The 25,761-nt window shown below is 31.6% G+C and overlaps 1 protein-coding gene across 45 annotated transcripts in view; it reads left to right on the forward strand.

Annotated features, from left to right (window-relative positions):
- RIMS1 (regulating synaptic membrane exocytosis 1) overlaps positions 1-25,761 on the forward strand; it is a 490,576-nt gene that overhangs the window by 362,655 nt on the left and 102,160 nt on the right. For 15 of the 45 annotated variants that reach the window (XM_078447067.2, XM_060615887.3, XM_060615891.3 and 12 more), the window contains 4 exons: positions 2,289-2,471; positions 3,574-3,686; positions 18,855-18,967; positions 24,508-24,674. In XM_078447067.2, coding sequence (XP_078303193.1) covers positions 2,289-2,471; positions 3,574-3,686; positions 18,855-18,967; positions 24,508-24,674 — 576 coding nt within the window. Of the gene's footprint in view, positions 1-2,288; positions 2,472-3,573; positions 3,687-7,639; positions 7,670-10,711; positions 10,800-18,854; positions 18,968-24,507; positions 24,675-25,761 lie in introns of those variants that run through there. The other 30 variants (XM_078447075.2, XM_060615899.3, XM_060615905.3 and 27 more) reach the window with 6 other exon arrangements.

A 25,761-nucleotide genomic window follows, 5' to 3' on the forward strand; every position in this document is an offset into this window, starting at 1 on the left:
TGTATAGATGGTTCCCTATTGATGCTCAGTAAAGAAAAGTTGTTACCATCATTTTCCTCATCCCTCATGCACTCCCTGTTCCATTCTCTAATATGGTTGTTCCTAATTTCTTCCATTCATGCATCCCTACGTTCTTAGCACATCCCATTTCATTGAAATATCAAGGCTCAATAGCCTGGGTTTTGTCAGCATTTCACTTCTGTACCTCAGAATCTCTTGATTAATTCTCCTTTCCTTTCATCTAAAATGAATTATACTTGGTTCCATTATCTCTCATTTCCAAACCTTGCTCTTCTCTTAAGTTCTGCATTTTCATTTACTCTCCTCAGTTTCCTTTCCTACAATTCAGACTTTCTGGCACTTACCTCTCTCTTCCTCAGGCAAAGTGGTTTTTGACACTGCCCCTTTGGTCTACGCTTTCATACTCATTACAGTTTGGCTGGCAGCAGGGACTGCTTTGTCACTGAGGGACTTTTAGTTCATGTCAAAGAAAAAACAGATCTTGTGCGAAATGATGGACCGTAAACACTACAAGCTGTGCTCAGACACTGCAAGCTCATGACTTTGGAGATGGGAACACTAAGTCATGTAGTCTTGATCGGTATAATACTGACCTAGAAAACCATTTATCTGCTCCAGAATTGCTTTTTATATCTTTGCCATTTAGTTTGGTGCCATATAAGAGCCACCTAAAGTTTTCACATTTCAAGTCACATTTAAGTAGTTCTTTTAATGCTTACAAATTGCATTAAGGAATGAAGCAAGATTTTAGTGAATTTGAAATGAAATTTCTCAATACTAGGGTGAAAACTGTGTTACTCGATTTTCAGACTACACTAAGAAAGTGTATTTTGAGCAAAGATTGCTTGAAGTTTATTCTCATGACCATGGTTTTTAAAGTGTAATAGATAAAAACTCATTCTTTACCAATAGAAAGGATTTGATCATGTAATCCTTTCCATATAAAGTAATTCTATAGAGTTAAGTTAATGTGAAAAGTCTATTTAGAATAAATGAACAATCTTAGTATGTATAGTTAGTTCTTTTTTCTTTTAATTTGGAAATTGAGACAACAGTCCAGGTTTCAGGATTTGCAGTAGGGTCTGATGAAGCATCTATCTATAGGTCAAGAAGATAAAAATGCACATTATTACAGATCTAAGTTGTACCTTATTGTCCCCTAGAATCTGACATTTTCCCATTTTTTTGTTCTATAATAGGGGAGATAACCCTGTGGTAAAGTAATTACAGCTGTGAAAATCATTTTATCTAAAAGAAAAATTGTCAATCTGAATACAACTTGAATAAAACAATAATATATTTCCAGTGAGCAGTATGTATTTTTTACTCTCATACTTCAAATCACTTGATAAGTGAATTTTACAGCATTGTTGTAGAAATGATGAGGTATTATTTCTTTGCTTCTGTCACTGTAAAAAATAATACAGATTGGGTACATAAACATGCATTTATTTAAAATACAAACTGCAAATGATTTAAAAAGGCAAAAGCATGTATATATTTTAAACAAGATACACATACATCAGTTTTTAATTTTTAATCCTTAATTCGTAAATTGATTTCATAATAATTTTGAACCCTATATTAAGATAACTGTCAATATATGGACAAATATCTTTTCAGACTTATTTTTAATCTTAGAAGACATGTTATTATCCATACATCAGCCATTTGTATTTAGTCAGTTCAATAATGAAACTTTCTCCTTACTGTATCATTTTAATTTGTTGGTCTGCTTAAGTTAACCTCAGAAGATATCTTCCTTTTTGCAGCCTACTTGGAATAGACTTCCTATTGCAGAGTAAACTTATGAACATTGTAAATACAGAGTCTTACAGTGTGCTGTTTCTTCTTGAAGGCATATGCTTAAAGTATTCCTATATTCATGACTCTAATTGTATTTATTCATTCAGTCAGGTTATCTTTATTGAGCTCTTGCTTGCTGTACAGCTGTATTCTAGGTACTAGAGATAGAGCTCAATAAAAAACAAGAGACAGAAGTCTCTGCCCTTGTACAACTTAACAAGAGATTTGTTACATTGGAGGATTCTGGATTAGCCCTCTGAAGACCACATGGCATGCATAGCTGCAGTTACTTGTCCATTTCGTTTTAATTCCGTTTCAGTGATTGCATGATGATGGGTTTCTTCTGGTTTTTAAAGTCGCTGCCTTGTAAGAGTAACCAGGTTTTCCTTGGACGAATGTGTTGGTATCAAACTTAATGTGAACCTGCTGACTGAAGATCTTTTTTGGCCCTAATGTTTTAGGGTTCTCCCACCATGCCTTTCTAGAAGGGGATACGCAGCCCTAAGAGCGACTGATCAGCCAGTCCTTAGGGGAAAACATCCCGCTCGCTCAAGGTCGAGTGAGCACTCTAGTGTCAGAACACTGTGTTCTACCCACCACCTTGCCCCTGGAGGGTCGGCGCCACCTTCTCCGCTTCTGACAAGGTCGCTATTCAGTGTCCAGCCCAGCATTCATGTTCTGCCTCCGGGTGTTGGTGTGGTGTTGTACCTTCCTGAGCACTTGATGCTTTCACTCATTATGACACCATAATTTTTTAATCCTTTCTTTGTGGCACTTAAACCTCTCCCACATCCTCTATTACTTGCATCTATCTTCACTGTGCTGGTAGTAGTCTATAGCTCCTGCCAATTAGCTATCATTGAAAATTAAATTTGACTGTGTTATGTCCTTCCATCTGTTTGTGGCATATTCATATATATATATATTTTTTTTTAATTATGTGAAATTCTTTATGAGAAATTACCTGGAGAATTAAATGTGTATTTTCTTTAAAAAGTATAAGAGAAATTAAAAAAAAATTTTTTTTATGTGTTCAATAAAATCTTAAGAGCATTTTAAAGTTCTTTAGTTTAAAAAAATTTTTGAATGCCAGCAGATGGAGGTCAGCTTACTCATGTGCTGTAGTAATGTATCTGCACACTTCTCAAATTTATATTTGTAATTTTGACCATTCCACCAGTATATTTTATAACATGTACTTAAGGTTATTTTTTTTTAATATCTGTCAAGATTTTTCCTATTTAAAAATAAATAACAAGTGAATGGTAATTTATAAAAGTCTACAGCTAGAACTATTCTTATCACTTACAAATAATTCTAGATATAAACATTCAGTAACTTAATTGTAGCAATTTAGGCAACAGCCTTTCTTAACTAATTTATCCACAATGATAGAGTTCAGAGGCTGTAAGTCAATATATTATTTGGTTCAGCACCACCAAAAATGGATAACTTAATGGAAAGCCACAGTTTCATAGAAAGTTAATTCATAGAAGGGAGTCTAATTGTACTCAATTCAGAAATTCATTATGCAGAACTGTGTGTGACAGACATTATCCCTGTCTCTTTTAGTCACTTTTTATAATATTTCTTTTACACATACCATCAAAAACATTTGATTTTGTTTCCAAAAGCTGAGTTAGGAGGTTTATGTCTATTTTAATAGTAATAGGATGAAGGGAAGGTATTTGTCAGGCCCTCTTGGAATTTCACCATTTCATTCCCCCCTTTGTTCTTTGCCCACAGAATGCACAGACAAGCAAGTCCGACCCATCCTCCTCCTGCAGACACATCCTTCAGCAATCGGAGGGGCCGGCAGCTACCACAGGTGCCAGTGAGAAGCGGCAGTATAGAACAAGGTATCCAATAAAGAGAGATCATTGTCCAAAAACCTTGGATTTGAGAACCACCTCTTTTTATACTCCTTTTATTAAATGAATAGTACTTTGATTTATGTAGTTTGCAGAATCCTAAGATTTTGTTTCTTGAAATTTTATTCCCAGAACCTAACGGTAGTGGTTCATGGAATATACTCTAACATTGCTGAGTGAGTGAATGAATGAATTTTAGATTGCCAATTAAGAGAGTGAAATCAGCCCTAGAAACACCTTTTTTCAAAGAAACAAAGAAACAAAACACAATTTTTAAAATCTTAGTAAAATATGGTATTTTATGTGTGTGAGAGGGCTTATTTAAGCTTTTTAAAAAATATTTTTTAAACAAACACTTGATCATATTGAAGTCTTTACTAGTATTTTTTAATTTTAATTCATTTGCAATATTCTGTGTTGTTTATACAACTTTTATGAAGAATGACTTAGAGAACACATTTTAGTGTTTTGTGTTTTTTTTAACAGTTCATGTTACTTACAGATTCTCTTATTTTAAGCATATACACATTGTGTTTATTTTCCTAGAAAGAGAGAGAATGGGAAAGAGAAATAGAAAAAGAGAGAAGGAAAAAGTTTTGACAGTGGAAATAAATTCCCTAAAGTATTTGGGCTAGATTATATAAATTCTAGGTTAAAATAGTCACTGTGTTTTTTCATGTGACCCAAGATCTATCCTAATTCTCCATAGGTGAAATGATTTATCAGTATATGTTATCACATAACCAGTGTGGGATCTGTTAAGTAATTTAGTGAAATAATTTTTATTTTGGGGTGGTAATATAAATACAATGGACTCACATTTAAAACATGTATTCAAAATCTTCATCCCCATAAAATGACTAAAAGGGTAACATTTTGAATATTTTTTCAACAGTGTTGGTTGTTGCTGATATAAAACTTGTATTTCATTCTGTATTGAGGGAGCTGTGTATGTGTTTTACTTAATTGAAGTACTTTACTGAATGTATCACAGAAATGTATCACACAAGTATCACAGAAATGATCTAAGAAGATAAGTACATTGTTTCCAGGACTGTTATGGCAGAATTTATAAATAGACTACTTGGTTATAGAAAGATTAGTGTAGATTTTAAGAAGTATTAACTTACTGATAGAGGAATGCTACTATGGTAAACTCAGGATGTGTATTATTTTTAAAGATTATACATCTCACTGATATATCATGCTTCAGTATTCAGGATTATTATAAGAGTATTCATTTAGTTAATAAGATATATATGCTGCTATGTGAAAATCTGACTTTCTTTTCTAAAATAGCAATTAATTCATTGGAATTCTCAATTCACGTGTTTAACAAACTTTCTTTTCTCTTTTGGGAACATTTTGAGAAGATAATTCATAATGTTTTTATGACTCAAATTAACAACAGCCCAGATGAAAGAAACTGCTTTAAATAAAATTTGGTGTTTATATAAATTATCCATTCATGAACTCCTGTTGCACAACTAAAAGAACTACAAATTCTAGAATTTTTCTACAAACTCAGTGTTATTAGCCATAATTTGCCAAAGATCGATATCCAAAAAGTCATGTGTTCCTAAAATTCTTTGCATTTCCTCCAGTTGCTAAAACACTCTGTAAGTTCAAAAGCATATAAGGGTACTGCATATAACGCATACAGTGAGGTTATAGCTATATTATTTCTATAGAAATAAGAATTGCTTCTATGAAATAATTTGGAATGTATGCTGGATTTGTTTTTTTTTTAAAGCTTATGTTCTATTGTTAATATCAACATTATTGTTTATGATATTCATATTCACAGTTGTCTTTCAGAGAAATCATCAATTTGTAAGGATTGAATTGAGGTGGGAAGAAAGGAATGACTGAGGATGAAATTGATGGACTTATTTTGATATTTAATATCATAAATATACTAGTAAACTCTTTTTGTTATTTGAGGTTCCTGAAATTTGTGATCTCAACAGTCATATACATAAAACTTTTTAAAAATATGAGAACAAACGTGTTATTTTCTCTAAGTGTTTTTCTATAATTAAAATAGGTCAGTTTTACTTTATGATTTTATCATGTGCTCTGGGACCTTTGGTAAATGATGATAGTCTCCACCATCATCTTATCATGGATCTATTTCACACTGAACAGACATGACATCTTTGTGTGTCCCAAAATACATTTTTTAAAGTAAAATATTCATTTGATTCATGGACTAGAAAGAATGTAGCATGTTCTATTTATGATTCATTTCATTGTTCATAGGGCTTTCATAGAATTATGGTTTTTTCTTTTGATATTATTTTTTGAACGTTAGTTATATCTTCTATGAAGTTAATGCTGAGTGCAGTTTATTTGCAATTAAGCCTCTACTTGATTTCCTTCTCTCCAAGTTTCTTTTTCGTTGTTTTTTGTTGTTTTTTATTTTTAACAGAGAGTATTTTTTTTGTTTTGTTTTTATTTTTGTTTTTGAAAAAAGAACTGAGGTGATGATAAGCAGTTGATTGGTAAGAGCAAATATTTCAAATGGTTTAGTTTCCTGGATAGTGATGCAACTTCTTGATGAACTTATAAAGTAATGTTATTCATATGGTTTCTGGGTACAGTTACCTACATGATTGTGTTTTGGATTCATGCCAGGATGATTAGATTGGATGCATGTTTTGTTTTATTTTCTGTAACTCAGTTTTACTACTCTGTCTTTGTAACATAGAAGCAATATGTGCTATTTAAAGGCAAACACATCCTTTGAAAAGACATTTTTACTTAATTTTTGAAAAAGTTTTTTGAAGTTTCTTTTAAAGATTATGAATGTTAGCATACTTGCTACAGGGATTCTGATTATATTAAAGTATGCTTAGAAGAAAAGAAGAGAAATGATCACAACACAGATTTTGAGATAAATTAGTCAAAAAAGTAGCCTTACAATTAGGTAACTAATGGTTTGTGATAATTGAGAGCAAAGACTTCCAAGAAATTTCTCTGGTTATATTACAAAGTTGTGTTCCAGTGTAGCCCTATGGAGAGTGAATTTGAAAGCAACATAATTGTTTGCATACAAATGTTATATGGTTTTCTGAAACCAATGAAGTGATTTTTTCGTGCTCAACTAGATGTCTTCTAAAGAAGTATTTAAAAATTATTTGTAAACTAACACTTGGTGTGCCAGTTATATTTTATGTGTTCTATTGTTACATCTGCCACTTAACAGTCTAATGGTAGTCCCCTTCGGAAATATCTAGAAAGGCCATTATGTTTCAATAAATAGTGTACCAACAAGGAAGCAGATATAAAGTTTTGTAAAATGTCTTAAGAAATATAATCTCCAAAGAACAATTTCTGTTTGAGATATTTTAATATTAATTTGAGAAGGAAGAAGGGATCACTTAATTAGGATAATTTTTTTCAATGTGGAAAATGTTACTATTTTCACAGTGAAGAGAAAATGCCTACTATCTAGTAAAAATCAGAATTCAAGTTTTCATTATTTATATAAAATTTCAAATTATCTGTACTGCTATCATTTTTGAAATGATAAAAATGTTTGTATGAATATTAAGTATGCTTTTTAATACACTTGCAGTAAAAGGTCTTAATGGATTAAAATTAGAATGCTTTAGGAAAAATTGGTGCTGAAATATTTTGCTGTTCTTAAAAGGCAAGAAAAATGCCACACAATATATTTTTCAACGCCAAACATTAATTTCCCAATGTTTCTGTTTTTATTTTAAATCTTTAAATTGTATTCATTCTTTCTTTGATTAATTTTAGTACCATATTTGAGAGTTCCTCATGGTTTGTCATTGTGATTTATCATATTACATTATATGTTGTGCATTTTTATTATTCATGCCATTGTGTTGATTCACATTTCCGTGTCTAACTATAAATTTGCTGATTTCTTTCTTTTGTTTCCATCATTATGTGCATTTAATTCATTGAAGAACAAGAAAAATATAACTCTTCCACAAAAGGTAAATATTAATGTAACTTTTTAACCATTTAATATTATTCCTTTTCTTTCATAATATGTGAGTTATATAACTGTATTTATTAAAATAATGGGCAAAATTATTTAGCATAAGGGTAGTTTTTTCCCTACAGTGTTTTGTAAGGCATTTTATGTTAAGTATTTTATATTGTGTACAGTTCACACTACAGAGGAAAATATTAAAATGAAGAGTGCTTTGTCTTAAAATTTACCTACTCTGACCATTCCTTTGGAAAAATAACACATTTTTAGAATATTTTTGTTTTGTTGGTTTCCATTCCCCTGCTCTCATGTAAAGGGTTTAATTCTTACTTTCTGTTCAGGGTAATGTCTCCAGTAAAGGAATAGAAAATCCCTGGATTTTCCTTTTTAATAGCACTAATATTGTAGAATGTTTGGTCCCCACTGCAATCATGCATCTAGGAAATGGATGCTTAAATGTTACTTCTCTTGGCCCACTTAAACTGCTTTGTTGGCACATTGGTAACCTCCAACCTTATCTTTTGGATCACAGTTGAGTTTTGGTCTTCAGACTTGAGTTTCAAGCAGACATATACCTTGACCTGCTCTCATGTGCTGCTAATACTATTTCCTATTCAGTATTACTGTTGACCTGATAATTAAGTATTTGAATATGAGTTTTTAGCTTAATGATATAATATTATTAATAATAGCTAAAAATTAAATAATACTGTATAGTGTAATAAAAGTACATTTACTCAGTATTGTGGATTAATGATTGAATTAATTTGGTGGACGTAGTAAGCCTAAAAATTAGTCCTGAGAGTAGCACATCCCTACTTTACGAATGATAAAACTCAGATTATGAGAGATTAAGAGACTTACACTGCTGATGGATAGTAGACTATAAGCCCAGGTCTCTCACTTTTGACCTCCTTCCACTATACTTTAGTATATCCTGTTTTAATAAGCACAAATCCCAACTACATTATCCCTAAATCCTAGTATATTCAGGTATTGTTATATATCTCAGTATTACAGAGTGAAAATGGGAGATAATATTCAATTACTTATTTAATTTGAATTTTTAAAAATATGTCTATATTCTGGTAAATGCATATTCTGGCAGACACTATACTAGGCAATAAGTACATATTAAGAAAAAATAAAATATTCAGTAAGATCCAAGATGTCTACATCCCTAGATTTTGCATAGATTGCTAGCCTTCCTGAATTTTTAATTCAGGTATCAGAAATAAACTTTAAATTCAGTGGTATAAAAATGGCCAATACATTTGTACTTTAGTTCAGAAGAATTTACTTGGATTTGCATGGTAAATTTTAGTTGATAAAAAAATTAAAATTCTATATTAGAAATGGGCCATGACCTAATTAATTCAGCCAAAAGAAGGAAAAAGGTAATAATTGTTTAGAGAGATCTTCCATATGTATTATTACTACCCAAAAGCTATAATTAGCTAATCAAAACAAAATTCCTAAGATGTGCAACCTAAAGTCTCTGTGAAGTATGCACATTTACAGGCTCCCTGCAGAGTGTGACAGATTGTGACATTTTTACAAGGTCATTGTGTTCTGGATGAGATGTGTCATCACTCTGCCCAGTTTTCTTTGCACACAGGACATGGATATGCTTCACAGAATGGAACCACACATGACTGAAAATAGCCAACGAGGTACCTCCCAAAATGCATGCAGGCAAGGCAGAGAGCGCAGGGGATGCTGCATCTCTCTCCTGGTATCGAAGGGAGTATTGCTTAGTCACAGAAAGTGTTCAAAGCCCAGAACAAATAGAAGCACATTCAGGAAATCTCTTTAAATAAAGTCAGATTTTAGGCTCACATACCCCATAAAAAAGAAACGGTTTTGTTTTGCATAGAAACTGTTGCTATGAGCTGATCTTTTCTGGGATGGATCGTATTGGAGAATTAAGATGTTTTGAGTCCTCACATGGGACAAGCCATGCCTAGGTGACCATATAGGTTAAGGGGCTCCTCATGAGAGTTTGCTTTTAATGAGTTGTAGACAAACTTGTAGGGACAGCTAATGGTCCCAGTTTGTGGAGGACTGAGATGCAAAATTTCCAGTGCTTAAACTGGGACAGTTGCAGGCATAGGGGGGTGGCTGGTCACTCTAACTGCAGGGGAGTTATATATACTGCAGGTATATAACTTTTCAGCATATATTTGTAAAGCACATAAAAAGAGGTGTTAAATACTATTAGCATTTTTAATGTTAGATAAAATTTATTGAGCACTTACTGTATGTGAATGACTTGGCCAAGAGCGCTACCTGAGAGGTAACTATCAATATCTTCATTTTCCAACTGAGAAAACTAATGCTTAGGAAGGTTAAAAATCTGGCCCTTTATCAGTCATTTATTTGGTAAGTGGTAGAACAGGAGGTGGGCCTGAGACTCACTCCAAAGACCTTGTTCTTAACTACTCTGCTCTACCGGCTCTTCAGCATTCAGACAGCATTTATTGAGTACCTACCTTGCACGCAGTACCACATGATTATGGTAACAACACATGTACAGCCGTAAGGGAGGTATTATTACCCATTTATTTCATGTAGAGTCAAGGGGTTAAGTGAAATGCCTAAGGTGACAAAGCTTCTGGACAGCAGAACCAGATTTTCAGTCCACAGCCTATGTTCTGTCCAGGGTTCCATATTGCTGTGACATCTGCCACTTACAACACCAGGATCTTGGAGAGGCCCAGTTAGGGGTTCCAGCACCCCCTAAAGACCCATTTTTTTACCACTGAACTAAATCTCCTAATACCTGGCTTGCCCTCAAGTTACTAATTTGAGAAAATAAAACCAGTGCATTTGAGTAAAGATAACACATTCTCGGGGTTGAAAAGTTAACTTGAGAAACTATAAATGTTCATACTACATTATTTATCTTTTACTTCCCTCTTTTATGTTGAAAGCTGAGAAACCATATCATTTTAGACTTCACAAACTGCTTTATAGGCATATTTTAAATTATTCATTCTAAAAGTAAGCCAATTTTTCCCTCTCTGCTACATTTCTTGGACAGTTTTAAAGAGCCCATGAATGTAGTTTGGGGGCATCGCAATAATGATATAAGAAGATCAAAACAGAACCAGAAATTAAATGACATCAAGGTGAGAAAAAATGTTACTATCATAATAAATTTCTAACTTATGTGACTTTGGATAGTATTTCTTAAGCGCATTAACTTTTTGGGTTTTGTAAGCAATTTTGAATCATAACAAAACACATCATATTCTCTTTTATACAAATATGAATTTTCTTTATTATAAAAAATGTAATTTACACACATGGAGAATGAGCAGCAATCAGAGTTCAAGTTATTAAATGATTTGAATAGGGGCAGAGAGTAAATGGCATTTGTTGCTTTTTGTTTTCCAGTTTCACTAATAAGATATATAATAATTATTGCAATCAGGTCATAGAGGCTATTAAAAGATTATCTCTAGTCAACTGTATTTTAAAGTACAAGGTTTCTATAAAAAAATGCTCCAATCAGTTACCTATAATTTCCTTCCTTAAATGTTGACAAGAACAGTTGGAATGCTAACTTATGCAAAAAAAAAAAAAACTTATAATTTTTCTGGAACTCTTAAGCATTAACCTTAATTAGATGCAATTCATATAAAAAAGTGGAAAACATTATTTTAATAATCTTCTGTGACCTTAGCTATTGTATACATGATACTTGCACATTAAGAGTATACTATGGTTGTAAAACGGTAGGAAAAAATCATGTAACTTCATTTTTGCTAAAACAAGTAAATTTGTGTATTCTTCAGAAGCAGCATTATTTTAACTGTCACTAAGTAAAAAAGGATTTCAGTTTTATTTACATTTTATTGGATGCATATTTGGCCAGGTGATTTCATTTCCTCTTATTGTATCATGTTGTGATTTCGAAGATTTAAGTTTCTTTATCTTCCAGGGCTTTGCTTTTCTTGAACACATAACGAATATTTATGAATGACTGTTCATATTAGTAAAAGTGTCTAATTTATCCATTTCTTTTTTTGCCACAAATCCATAAATATAGTTGTCATTCTAGCCTTCTCTTTAAACTTTAGAGAGTGAAGCAGCTCATGTGAAACAGTTTAGAACTCTTGGGGGTTTTTCCCTAAATTATTTTCCCTAAATTATTAAATAGGGAAATTAAATATTTCCCTAAATTATTCCCTAAATAAATTTATTTATTTATTTATGAGAGAGAAAGAGAGAGAGAGAGAGGCACAGAATCTGAAGCAAGCTCCAGGCTCTGAGCTGTCAGCGTATAGCCTGATGTGGGGCTCAAACTCACAAACTGCGAGATCGGGACCTGAGCCGAAATCAGAGGCTTAACTGACTGAGCCACCCAAGCATCCCAGAACTCTTGGTTTTAACCTTATTTTCCCATTCTGCTGATTCATGTGTGGTTATTTATAATAGTATATGGACTTTTAAAACTTCAGAGTATTTAACACATCAACTAAGGCTCAGCTTGCAATATATGCCTCATTGTGGGAGAACATTATTACCCCTTTCTTCCTGGAATTTGTGGGGAAAGTGCAGAGGAAGACTAAAAGGCAGACAGAGGTCTAGCCATGCATAAGCTCTTTGATTTTTTTAACAACATATATTTCCCTTAAATAGTGTATTTTTAACAAGTTTTAAAATTGGTAAATATTTTTTACAAAAGAAAGGGAAGAGATTGTCAAAAAATTGATATTGAATTTAGTAGTTATGCTACATCAAACCTTTCAAGATAGATACTGCTGCCGTCAGTGTAATTGAAGTGTAATTGCCGTCAGTGTAATGAAAACTATGGATAAATATATTGAAGATCATTTGGAATAAGCAACATGGCCCCTCGAGGAATGATTTTGTTATTCTCCCAGAGAAGCCTTACCTACCTGGGCTGCTTTTCATGAAGACTGTATCCTAAGAAGTGTCTCATAAGGAAAATAGTGTTCCCTCTCAGAAGAGAAAAACATTTAAAAAGCCTTTTATTCCTGTGAAACATAAAAGAGCAAGGTAAAATGGCAGATTCTTTCATCAGGAGCCTGACTTTCTTACCTGTGAGGTGTTGGACTAGTATTTTCAGTGTTGCTCTAGTGCTTGACAGTTTTAACACTGAAAGTGATGTCTGGGATTGGAAATCCTGAGCTTTGTTTTCGACAGTTTGGTGAAAATCAGCATGCTATAAGTGATGGTATGTGGCTTTGGCTGCAGTGAGATTTGAGTGATTATATATACAAATTACCTATTTTGCCTATGCTGATACTGCCTTTCAGTGATATACCAAAACACAGGCTATTTTCTTTAAAAGCCTTTAAAGGCAATGTGTTTTCATTTAACATGTTATTTACTTGTTGTGTTTAATGTTTCCCATGCTGGCCAGATGTTATCTTGTATTCTTATTGTTCCTACTAGCATAGCACAATCCTTCATATTTAAGAGAAGCATACAATAGCACAAGGGGGACCATTTGACACATTTCTACCCTTGCAAATTGAAATGCACTTTATTCTGAGAAAGTGACCCAGAATTTGGGCCTTTCTGTGTAGTCAAAATAGTCTAGACATTAAATCTTCATGTACATCTACTGTATATGTGTGTGGAAGGTAGAGGACATATTAGTATTACATCAGAGTTGCTTACTACATTTGTATGACTCCACAAATAAGATGAACATGCAAGGAATACTTTTTAATTGAGAAGAAACCATAATAATAAATAATAATGTAAAATACACTGGTGATTTTGTCCCCTTAACATCTATATTTGTAGCAAGGTGGCAAATTTTAAAATGCTGGAAATTAGGTACTAGAGCAAGTGAGAAAGTCATTATTGTAGTTTTCCATTTTTTGAAAATGGAAAAATTACCTTGCTAATACCCTTCTGAAGTAATACAAAATCATAAACCACAATAGCTGGAGGTTACACTGAGTAGTCTTAATCATTTTATAAATAACAACTGCATAGTGAAGAAATGTCTCAGGAATTGATCAAGGCAACACTGATGAACCAATGAATGGTAATGGGTCTAAGATTATAATCTATGCCTAGTCATTCCCCATCCTTGGGATTTACCGTTTTGCCGCATTGCTTCCAAATGTATGGAGAATGTTTATACATATTAACAATATGTGCTCTACTAAAGCTTAAAAAACTGTTAGTAGAGATTAGTATTACATTTTTAAAATTTTCAGATATCAACCCATCTTTCTATTCAGGCTGTGGATAGTTTATAATGTTACAAAATCAATTAGCTAAATATTTGTCATCTTTTATTACTTTATAGTCTCCATGTTTCATATTATATTGTTTCTTATGTTTGAGTTCCTACTATCAGTGATTTTTTAAATGCTTCAGAGAAGAAATTTTTTTCAATATTGTCAATAACTGAGACATTGTAGGTGTTTCATTTATTTATTTCATTCTGCCTGACAAATTCCAGATATGCGGTCATTTATCATTGCTTTCTCTGAGACATCGGAGCAAAGATGGGACTCCATTATCACTGAAGACTCATTGTACTACTAAATAGCAGTGAAGCAGAGGCATTAACTTTTCTGTTCACAAAGTGTGATAACACATTGTAGTTGACTTGACAAGCTTAGTTATCCTATCCAAATATGATCCTGTGTCACCACTGACAGATGTACTAGCTCACCTTGTTACAAAGTAAAATAATCATAATATTTTTACTTTAATATATTTACTAATATAGAAATTTTATTATTCCTGTTCTCTTTTACACTTTTGTTTCACTTGGAATACCCAAAAGTATTTGAAGGCTTAACAACATATTGTATGGATTTTCTTTTTTGCCTGTAAACACAAATATTTGAAATTCCAAATTCATGTTAATTTGTAGATGCATAGGAAGAAATGAAGATTCAGAGCAAATTTATCTTTGTATAATTGTAAATTTATGAATATTTTTAATATATCTAAGAAAGTATAATGATTACATTATAATTATCTTAAATTACACTTAACTCTAATATTTAAAATATTTTTAAGCAAATCACAAATGTCCGGTAAGTCAAAGGAGTTTCCCAGAAAAATCACATTCTTTTTAGTGGAGGTGATACTATATACATATGTACACACTATATATATATAGCTTTCAGTGATGGGTTAAGGAAGATTTATTAAAGATTCTTAAGCTTTTTATTTTTTTTATTTTTTAAGTCACAGGCCTTATCTTAAATAGTCTTACAAAGAGATAAAATTGGAAGAAATTCATGCAGGCACAAACACAGTATTTGCAAATGATTTCAGCTTATTTGTACTTTCATCAAAGATCATCCATACCATTAAACTAAGAATACATCACAAAATTTGGAAAATGAAAAGGGAGTAATTATTTTACTCTGACTTCTTAATAGTATCTAATATTTTCCACTAGAAAATTGTAATAAATTATAGACTTTAAAATCATATTTACTGTTCTCATCTTTCATACTCTAATAAGAGTCCCTGTTGAGCTTAGAAGAAATAATTTCACAAGTATGATTTTAAATTAACCTGTAAAAAAGTTCTAGTTTTATACTTTCTTAATTGTAATGTTGAGTTCATATTTGATATATAGACATTCACTTGATAAAAATTCCAGAGTTTAAAAATAACTGAAAGTAAAGTGGACCTAAGAAAACAGATTTAAGTTCAATGAATATTTTTTAAGTAAGTTAGTAATCTGCTTTTTTAAAAAACACAATTCAACATCAAACACAGCATTCAGCTTTTAGAAAGCATAGTGAATAATTCCAACTTAAAGAACTTTTGTATAAAATTATAGTGTTAATTGCACCTTAGAGGTAGAGAAAAATTGTTTATTACTGTCACTCTATCTGCAATTCTAGCTGAAACAGTCTCTAACAAACATCCTTTTTTGACTATATTGTATCTAATGACTATATGTTCATTAAAAGATTAAATGCAATTGCATGATAATTACATTTGTTGTATAAAATGAGAGCGTATTTTTTTTAACTCTCTAGTATGTGACAGTTTTGAAATTAAAAAAAATTTAAAACCCAGAAGTCCTCCAATGTTTAAATTCTTTTTATAAAGAACGAGCAACTGGCATTTTAATGATTTTGTTAGTTTACAATGCTGCCAATATTCAGGATACTCCTAAATGTGAATTTGATGCTAGGATTATGGGGAGAATTGGAAGATATTTCATATTTTAATTTTGCTATTGGCATTAAAAGTCAATACAAAAATTTTAAATGATGATTAGTAATCCTTCTTTTCAAAGTAAGATATTTGAGCTCTATGGGCTGTGGCTCATTGTCCTTATATTGGGATACTCAACAGGTAATCATATTCCAAGGATGCAATTTAGTTTTATCATTGCTAAGTATCTGTTATTTTGTATAAATCATGTACATTAATAATCATGTCATCTGGTTCAAATTTGTGATAAATATTTTAATTCATATATTTGTTTTTACTATTTAGACATACCAATAATTCAGAAATAATGTCATTTCATTTCAAAATAGATTGTTTAAAAATAAAATGCAAGTAAGCAAACTCTGTAAAAAGTATAAAGAACTTGTATAAAGTTATTTCAGAATACACACTAATGTACAAACCATAAGGAAATAATGAGAACTACTTAAAAATGTAAATTTTATGGAATTATCTGATCTTTTGATTATGAGTAAGTAAATGATAAGCTATTTGCGTTTTGCTTCTGTTCTTGAAATCTGAGAGCAAGCAGTGAGGACAGCATGGCAACTATATTTTTGCTGGCTAGTCAAGGGAGTCTACTTGTGGTTTTGAGTCAGATTTTGGGCATTTTCTTTCTTCAACAGATTAAAAGATGTCAACTTTCACTCCTTTAAGAATAAAGATAGTTTATTAATCATTTTTAGAAGGTCAAAATGAAGTCATTTAAAACCATTTTAGGATTTATTTTATTTAGGCTACCCCTGTCTACTTATGATTTCGTTTTCAGTTTTTCAAAATAAAGATTTAAATGCTGCCATGTCATATTTAGAGACATGAGGTGTTGTCCTGGCAGACTAAAATCATCAGAACTGTTTCAGATTGCTTCAGGCCAGTAGTTCTTGAGAAATCATCTTTTCAGTGTCAAGTTACTGTCTTCCCTAGGAATTTCATGATACTAAAAGTGAAGGTCACAAAGCTATGGGCTAATCAATGTGAAAAATTTCTTAAAATTAGTATAATTTATTGAGAATATGAAGCTAATACCATTTAAATTTGCTTTTATCACAAAGATGGCTTTGAGTTAGTTCCAGTTTTAAGTGTAGAGTATAACTGATTACATACAGTTCATTTAACTTCCTTGAAATTCAAAGCAAATGACTGAGCAAGGGTCCAGAGGCACCCACAAAATAGGCAGAAGGCAGAGAACAGATAATTGTGCATTTTCTTGTATTGCCTATGGCTTTCTGCAAATACTACTCATTTCTCAATAGCTTTTTCTCATTTTCTAATTAATCTCAAGTAACCTTTTATTTTCTAGTACTTGTTATGACTCCTTTAATACTGTCAAGTATACATTTCTGAACTACTTCTCTCAAGATCTCCATAGAGCCATCTTTTAATCATACAGTTATCATTTCCTGTCAACATTTCCAAAGCAAGTGTGCATCATTGCTTAATTCACAAAACTGTGATGTTAGGGATTGATACTGTCTATCTCATTTACTGAATATAAGCAAAGCTAAACATCTAATAATTTTATACTAAAAATATAATTAAAATATTTATCCACACATTTAAAACAATGTATTTGTCTCTTGTGCTGTTAGTTTGTACACACAATAAAAGCTACATGTTTATATAATCTTTATAATTGGTATCAGTATCTTTTATCAAGGATGATAGACCTTTAATCATTGCAGTGGTAAAATTTACCAACAAGTATCTTTATAAACTCTTTGTAAGAGATAAAATCATCAGCCAAGTTAAGTCACATATATCAACATTTATACTATCCTTTAAGTCACTGGGCCCTCTTGGCAGAAGCCCCAATACTTTAATCACATACAAATAGGTATTTTTCCATATATACATATATATACACATATATATATATATATATATATACATATATATATATATACACATATATATATATATACACCACACACACACACACACACACACACACATATATACATATAAATGTATATATATGTATATATATACATAACTTAAAAATAAATCTTAGCACTGGTTGCAGAGGTTGAATAGTCCAGGAAATTGTCAAAAGATAAATTGTAAAAAATAAAAATAGGTCTCACACAATACAGGTGTATGTTTTGAAGAGTTGATTCTGCACACTTGGCTCTTTTTTCCCCTTAATTTGTAAAAATGTATTAATTAATGGCATGCTCTTGAAGCTAAGCTGCTTCTGATGGATTCTGACTTAAAATAACTTGTACTTTATTGAGCTATAATTTTCCCATCTAAACAGTCACACTTGCTATTCAGGAGATTAATAAAGACTTTAATGCAGTTCTTTACAAATTATAACTTAAATAGCTAAGCATTTTATGTCACATTTTCAAAGCATAGGAATTTCATCTATGTGGTCAGACAGAGCAACCAGAAATAGAAATCTAATATTTACTCTTAGTCCGTTTTTAAGACTGGAAATATTCATGAAATGCTACAGGTAGAAATTAATGATTTAATAAGAGTGCCTCAGCAAACCAGGTGCTTACCAATTAAAATAGTTTTTAGGTGACTGCTGTTAGTTGAGGATGTTAAGTGGGTGTGTGCATGCATGTTAAGCATGTGCATATATGTGTGATGTCTTCAGTATGCATATTTGTTTTCTCTATATATGTACATGCAACAACCAGTTGATTAAATTGAAAGCATATTTTCACAATTAAATCTGATTTCATATAGTCATTTATGAATGGAATTGAAAATATTTCATATCAGGTAAAGAAGCAGCAGGGTCCTTATATTTTGTTACTAACATTTGTGTTCCCCATTTTGTGTGATTTGAGTCATGTTCATCTTTAAATTAACAGGTGATAGCATTGTATATTCTGGATTTTGTTTATTAGTCATGTGTTACTTCTAAATTTTCATTTAATTGAAGTCATATCAAAAGAATTGCAATCTTAAACCATTCAGTTCCTAAAAGTGCTTCGCCTGTGTTAATAGGCTTCCATTGTGTGTTTTTGCAGCAAGCTTAGTAGTGGAGGAGCGAACAAGACAGATGAAAATGAAAGTGCATCGATTTAAGCAGACAACAGGGTCTGGTTCTAGTCAAGAACTTGATCGCGAGCAATATTCCAAGGTAAAACAAGTAGTATCCAACCAAGAGTTTCCCTTTTAAAAATGTACAGTGTATATAGCAGGTAGGACTAGTAAGCACCAAGTTGTGTGAGAGAAGTTATCATTCAGGTGATGGTCTTGTATCATAACCTCTCTCCTCTTGATATTTTCACAAGATATATAACTCTGTTAAAAATATGATTAACTTGGATTTAATGTTTTTTTCTAAAAAGGAAATGTAAATACTTGATATTATTAAAGTCTCTCAATGATCTGTTGTCAATAGTCAAATTCCTATACATAAGCAAGACGTGAAGCCATTTTATTGCTTAAATTGCATTTAAAATATTAAGATGTAAATTCATAGTCTTAAGTACTATTTTAGGTTGATGTTCACTATTGAGATTTATTAGTGAATGACATAAGTTGTGCAATGTGAGATTTCTTATTGATCTGTCTTCAGTAAGAAAAGTAAGTGATAGCAAATTCTTAGAAACTGAAATTTACCTAATTTCAAGTGGCATTAAAACATTTAATTTATATTTCAGCATTATTTTGTAAGGACGCACTACGAGTCTATAAACTGCTAAATAGCACCTAATAATTTTAATTAAAATATGCGTAGAATTGTATACCTCATGAAGCAATTTTAAATATACTATCTGGTTTATTTAAAAATCCTTTTTTTTTGTTTGTTTAATACTACAAAAGTGGCACCAGCCATCACAGAACAACCTGTGTTATAATTTCATGTCAAGAAGCCCTTTTGGAAGTAATGACTTTTTAGAAATTAAAAATTAAAAAAAAAAAACAGCTACCAAATCAATATTGTTAATTTGAAATATGACTGTAGGAAAGCCTACTGATTTTTAAATGTTAGAGGTTGATCTCAGATATTTAGAGATTAATGCAAGAAAATAGAGGTGGTTACAAAATATGACTTGTCATATAGAGTCGTATGTATCAGAGTCAGTTTATCACTTTACATCTTAGGTTAGTTGCAGTAGGATTTCCAACTGAGATGTGACTCAGTGAGACTCAATATCCTAGGAATCTGAAACAACACTTTAAACAGTAAAAATCATTCAAAACAACACAAAACAAAACAGCAAGCAGAATATCTTGATGTTCCATAGAGTTGCTGATTCTAGCTCCACAAGTCTTCCCTGCAATTCATTCTTAATTATTATCACTTATCTTATTTGTTTGTCTTCTTTAGGAATATCATCATCATCTTTGTTTTCTTTTACTACAAACGCAGTAGAGATTAGAAGACAGGATGATGTACATCTTCTGCCTCCACATTGGATGCAGTTATTTAGAAAAGTTCTTTAAACTGGACATGCCTCATTGGTTTCTTAGCATCATGTCAAAGGATAAGGTCAAATAGAACATTGAGTTGGAGTTAGGGCCAGTATAGGAAGCAAGAAAGAGGTAAACAATCAGGGTAATACTGAAAACCTTTCTGGTCATTCTGAAGTAGGACTCTAATCATTAATCAGTTGATCAAAAAAAATCTAAAAACGAAGTGCCCTAGAAGTCTAAACAACCACTAATACTTAATATTCATGATGAATCACAAGTAGGTTTATCTTGGTTGGGAGATTCCAAGTTCTCTGATTTCATAGAAATTTAGAATCAGATGAAATTGATCTTCTATTCCAGCTCTCTTATTTACCCAGCTTATGAAAACTGAGGTCTCACCCAGAATTAGTAAAGCCTTTCTGTGGAGTGATAAGCCCTAGAACTCCTTGTCTTAAACTTAGGTACTACTGTTCTGCATCTTGTATCATTGAAATGTACATGTCATCCCAGTTGGATTCATAAGTTCTTCCAGGGCTTTTAATTTGAATACAATTAAACTATCACATTCTGTCTTTGCCCCCTCCTTTACACAAGCATCCTTTTTCTTTTTCTCTCTCATCCCATTTGAATATTAAAAAAAAAAAAAAAAAACATTACTTTCAAATATATTACTGTTTTTCCTATGGCATAAATTGATACTACTGTGTTACATAAATAAAATTATTACAAATTATATCAATAAATGTGAGATCATGGATATGGTATCTTTAAGAACTTATAAGAATATAGGATAAGAAAAATAAATAGGATAACAAATAATTAGCTTATTTTTTATTTTATATGTCAAGCAGAAGTTACATACTCCACAATTCTAGTATTTATATTATGGCCTAATGCTTACAATAAATTTTTAAGTAGTTCCCATTTCATTAGGAAATCATGTAAGTAGTTTTCCATTTTAAGTAATTTCATTTCCATTAACTCAAAACTCTTTTACATGCTTAAGAAAGTCTTTCTCATTTTTTATTCTTTTACCCCAACCATTTTATAATTAACTTTACAAAAATCTATTTTATCCATATAGTTGAGAACAAGCATTGTCATAAATTTAATATACATTAAATTTTGAACTTTATTCCTTTATTGACTCTGTTTTAGTGTTTTAATCCATTTGACATTTTGGAGGAATAGCTTTGTTGAAATTCTGCCGAATTAGAAATTAGTTAACTATTCTCAGAATGTTTAGAACCAAACACCAATAGAACTAGATTTTCTTCAGGGCAAAGAATTACTAGACAAATGTACTATAATTCCTAAAACGTTTCAAACCTGGCACCTCCTTTAAAATATGGAACATCCCTAACTGTCCTGAGTAGGGAATTAGCACTAACTTTTCTTTTAAAAAAATACAAGACTGCTTTAGGATCCCTGAAATGTGATACCATGATGTTTTTTCAATGATGGTATACAGTGTTACATTCCCTAGTGATGGGGTGAAATTCATAATTGGAGGGTAAGTTCTCATTTAAGCACTCACATTTTAAAAAGTGTTTATGTTTCAATAGTCCAGGAACAGCAACCAAGACTAATGGGATGAGTTTTGTAGGTAGCTGTTAAGTGTTTATTATTACTTATTTTTAAAAATAGCTGCCCTATAATTAGAGCCTCCCTTCACATCAATGACTTATTTCCCTGCTGTATGATTAGCATAAATTCTTCCTAGGGATATTATATTTCTAAAAATATAATAGAATATTATAATATAATAATATAATAGTTATTATATTAAAATATTAAATAATATAATAGTTAATGTGTTTCCATTAAAATATTTAATTGATAAATAGGAAATTTAACAAATTATGCTTGATTAAAAGTCAAAGTCATTATTTAAATTTCTAACAGATTCTGAAAATAAGTAAATAGTAAAAGGCGAATATAAAAGTCTTTCATTTCCTTCAAATAACTAAATGCAAAGAAAAATGATCTTGTGTGAGAATGATGGATTTTTCTTTCGCCCAACATAGAAAAATTTAATATGATCTAGTTTTTTAAGATACCTTGTTTTATCACTTTGCTGAAATAGCAGAAGTCTATATACAAAAATGTTGAAGAAGAGATGGCTTACAGAAAAGCAAGATTTCTTTAGGAGAAATAGTTCCATGTACACACACATACCCTGATGCTATAGTCTATACTGTATGTTATGGGCATTTGCCAAATAAGGGGAACATTTGTTCTGGGTGTCAACGCAATGCCAGAAAAATCTCCTATAGCTGGGTACATTTTTATTGTATTAGAACCCAATTCTTTCATATTCTTTCATGGACAAGCTATCATTTCAATATGTTTGGAAACATTGTAATAATTACATGATCTATGTACTTAGCAAAATCATTTCCAAGACAAGTAATATAGGAGTTGTGTTTGTATCCTACTACTATTAAATTTAGATCCTTCTGTCAGCATATTTTAGTTTTTACCACATCTACTCTGTAAATAAAAAATAGTTCTGATTGAAATGAATCATGTGAGGATCATGTTAATCAGATGTAACAGAATTTGATGATGAAACGTTACCACATAAATTTAAAATGCACCTTACCTTAAATCATATTAATGTTAGAGATTACGTCAAGTTGTATAAATAGCTCAATTCTGGACATATATGAATTTTCTTTTGGATTATAATTTGATATATGGCTTTCAAAAACAAGTCATGCAATTATGAAAAATTTCTTTGGAAAGATAATTTCATTGATATTCTATAATTTGGAATTGTTTTCATGCTTGATGTGAAGTTCCTTGCTCAGTACATACACATGAGAAGTAAAGAATTAAAACTAACATGTAAATACCTCAGGCCTGAACTATTCTTATCTGAGGAATTTTTAAATAAACATGATTATCTTTTCTAGCATTTTTTAAAATGTACTGTTGTTTTATACTTCTTTTTGTATATACAGATCCAGGTTTTTAGCATCGTTTTATTTAGTGTACTTTAGCAAGACAATTATTTATACAAATTTTTATAAATAGATGGATTACTTTAGGTTCATTAAAAGTTATCTGATAGGGAACATCAGAGAATGGATGAGCTTTTCTACAACTTTAATAAACATTTGATATTTTCACACTTTAATGTATAAACATAGAATTAAATTACTTGATAAGAAACTTAAATACCCAATGTTTAGTCATGTGTTCCTTTTAGTTATGTGTCCTTTTGTTAATAAGTTATATTAACTTAACTTCCAGTAAAAAACATAAGAGAATCACTTAATATATTAGGTATTTCAAAATTATATATATAAGGTTTAAGTGGTTATATTATAACCTATTTATTATAATAAAAACACATATATAAAATACTGATATATGAAGCTATTTGCTATTTGTTCCACTGCAAAAAGAATCAAGTAGAAAGAAGAAGAGCTTATTAGCTGCTCTGACAACTTTGCCTGTTTTAATCTTTTACCTAATGAATTCTAAAATCTTCAGTAATGAATACCAAAGACAAATTTAAAAATACAAGATATAGTGTAAATTCTAATTTTAATAGAAATCCTTTTTTTTTGTTTTGTTTTTACTTTTGACACTGAGCTGATAGTTTAAATCTGAAAATCTCTACTTAATTATAATAGAAAGTTGAAGTCCAGTCTTTACCTCCATGGCTCTAATCCTCCTTGGCACAGCCCCTCAGCTTTTGACACAGCCCTTTGTGAAGACATACATTTTTTTCAAGAAATTTGAAACAATGTGATGTCTTGAAATAGGGAAAATATGTAGGTAAATTGAATCATTTTAGAAAGAATCAAAAATACAGACAGATAGAAGCAGCCTATACTTTGCTAGAGTAGAGGTGAATAAAATGGGTAGTTATGAAAACTAAAGCAAAATAGAGAAACCGATACACTAGAAAAAGTACCTAATACAATTTTGAGGTTTCAAGTATTTGCCAATAATTTATTCAGTGAATTTTCCACCCAAATATTTAAAGTTTTTGTTTGATTTATAATTCAGTCTTCATAAACCTCTTTTTTTTTTTTTTTTTTTTTTTACCGCTCAGAGGATGTAGGATTTTTATACTGAAAATCATATATTACATTGTGTTTGGATTATTTTAAATTCCACACCTACTTTTATGAAGGTACACTTTTACTTGGTGTAGGCAAAGTAGTCATTAACCTCACCGTGTATGTCTCTTTTCCCACAACCTGATGATGGAGCTCACACTTTCTTGTTTTTAATCTTTAGTATAACATACATAAAGATCAGTACAGAAGCTGTGATAACGTCTCTGCCAAATCATCAGATAGTGATGTCAGTGATGTGTCCGCCATTTCCCGAACCAGCAGTGCCTCACGCCTCAGCAGCACAAGCTTTATGTCAGAGCAATCTGAGCACCCCAGGGGTAGGATCAGGTGAGTTGGCAATACTCTTTATATAAACTGGGTCTGTATGGGGATAAAAATGCAACTAGCTTTCTTAATGTTCCTACTAAAAAACAGTTTAGGTCAAGTAGCAGAAACATTTCACTAACATTGTTGGGACTGGAGTGGGTGGAGCATTTATTTGTTGTTGTATAATGTCGCCTATAGACTGTTCGGTACTGTCTACCTTATAGACAGAGTCATAATTTTAAAGATTGTTGGAGTCACATTTACAGGACTTTCTTCTTTTTTTAAGTTTATTTATTTTGAGGGAGAGAAAGAGAGGGGGGGAGAGAGAGAGAGAGAGAGAGAGAGAGAGAGAGAGAGAGAGAGAGAATGAGCAGGGGAGGGTCAAAGAGACAAGGAGAGAGAGAATCTTAGGCAGGCTCCACTCTGAGCGTGAGGCTCGAATTCATGAACCATTGAGATTATGACCTCAGCCAAAATCAAGAGTCAGATGCTTAACCAAATGAAGCCACTCAGGCGCCCCTACAGGAGTTTTTTCTAATACGATTAAATCCACAGAGCATTCTTTAGTCCAGTGTCAAAAAATCTTTCCTATAAAGGGCCAGCTAGTAAATATTTTGGGCTATGTACAACAGTCTCTGTTGTATTTACTTTATGATGTCATTGGAGTGTGAAAGCTATGCAAACAATTGAGCATAGCTGTATTCTAATAAAATTTTATTTATAAAAACAGGAAGTGGGCTACATTTTGCCTGTGGGCTTTAGTTTGCTGATATCTTTAGTCCCATTGTAGTTGGTCTGCTTTCAGAGTAGGATTGAACAGATGTGATACAAAGTATACATACCTAGTTTACATTACATGAGTTGTAACAAATTTTCATGAAGTTTGTTTAAATCTCCAACTGTGCTTTTGTCTTCTTACAATGAAAATACCCTGCTGTTGTTGGGTCATAGGGTAGGTCTATTTTTAATTTTCTGAGGAACCTCCACACTGCTTTCCAGAGCGGCTGCACCAATTTGCATTCCCACCAACAGTGCAAGAGGGTTCCTGTTTCTCCACATCCTCACCAGCATCTATAGTCTCCTGATTTCTTCATTTTGGCCACTCTGA

This window comes from Panthera onca, chromosome B2 (assembly GCF_046562875.1).
Source record: "Panthera onca isolate mPanOnc1 chromosome B2, mPanOnc1 haplotype 2, whole genome shotgun sequence".
NCBI classification, from domain to species: Eukaryota; Metazoa; Chordata; class Mammalia; order Carnivora; family Felidae; genus Panthera; species Panthera onca.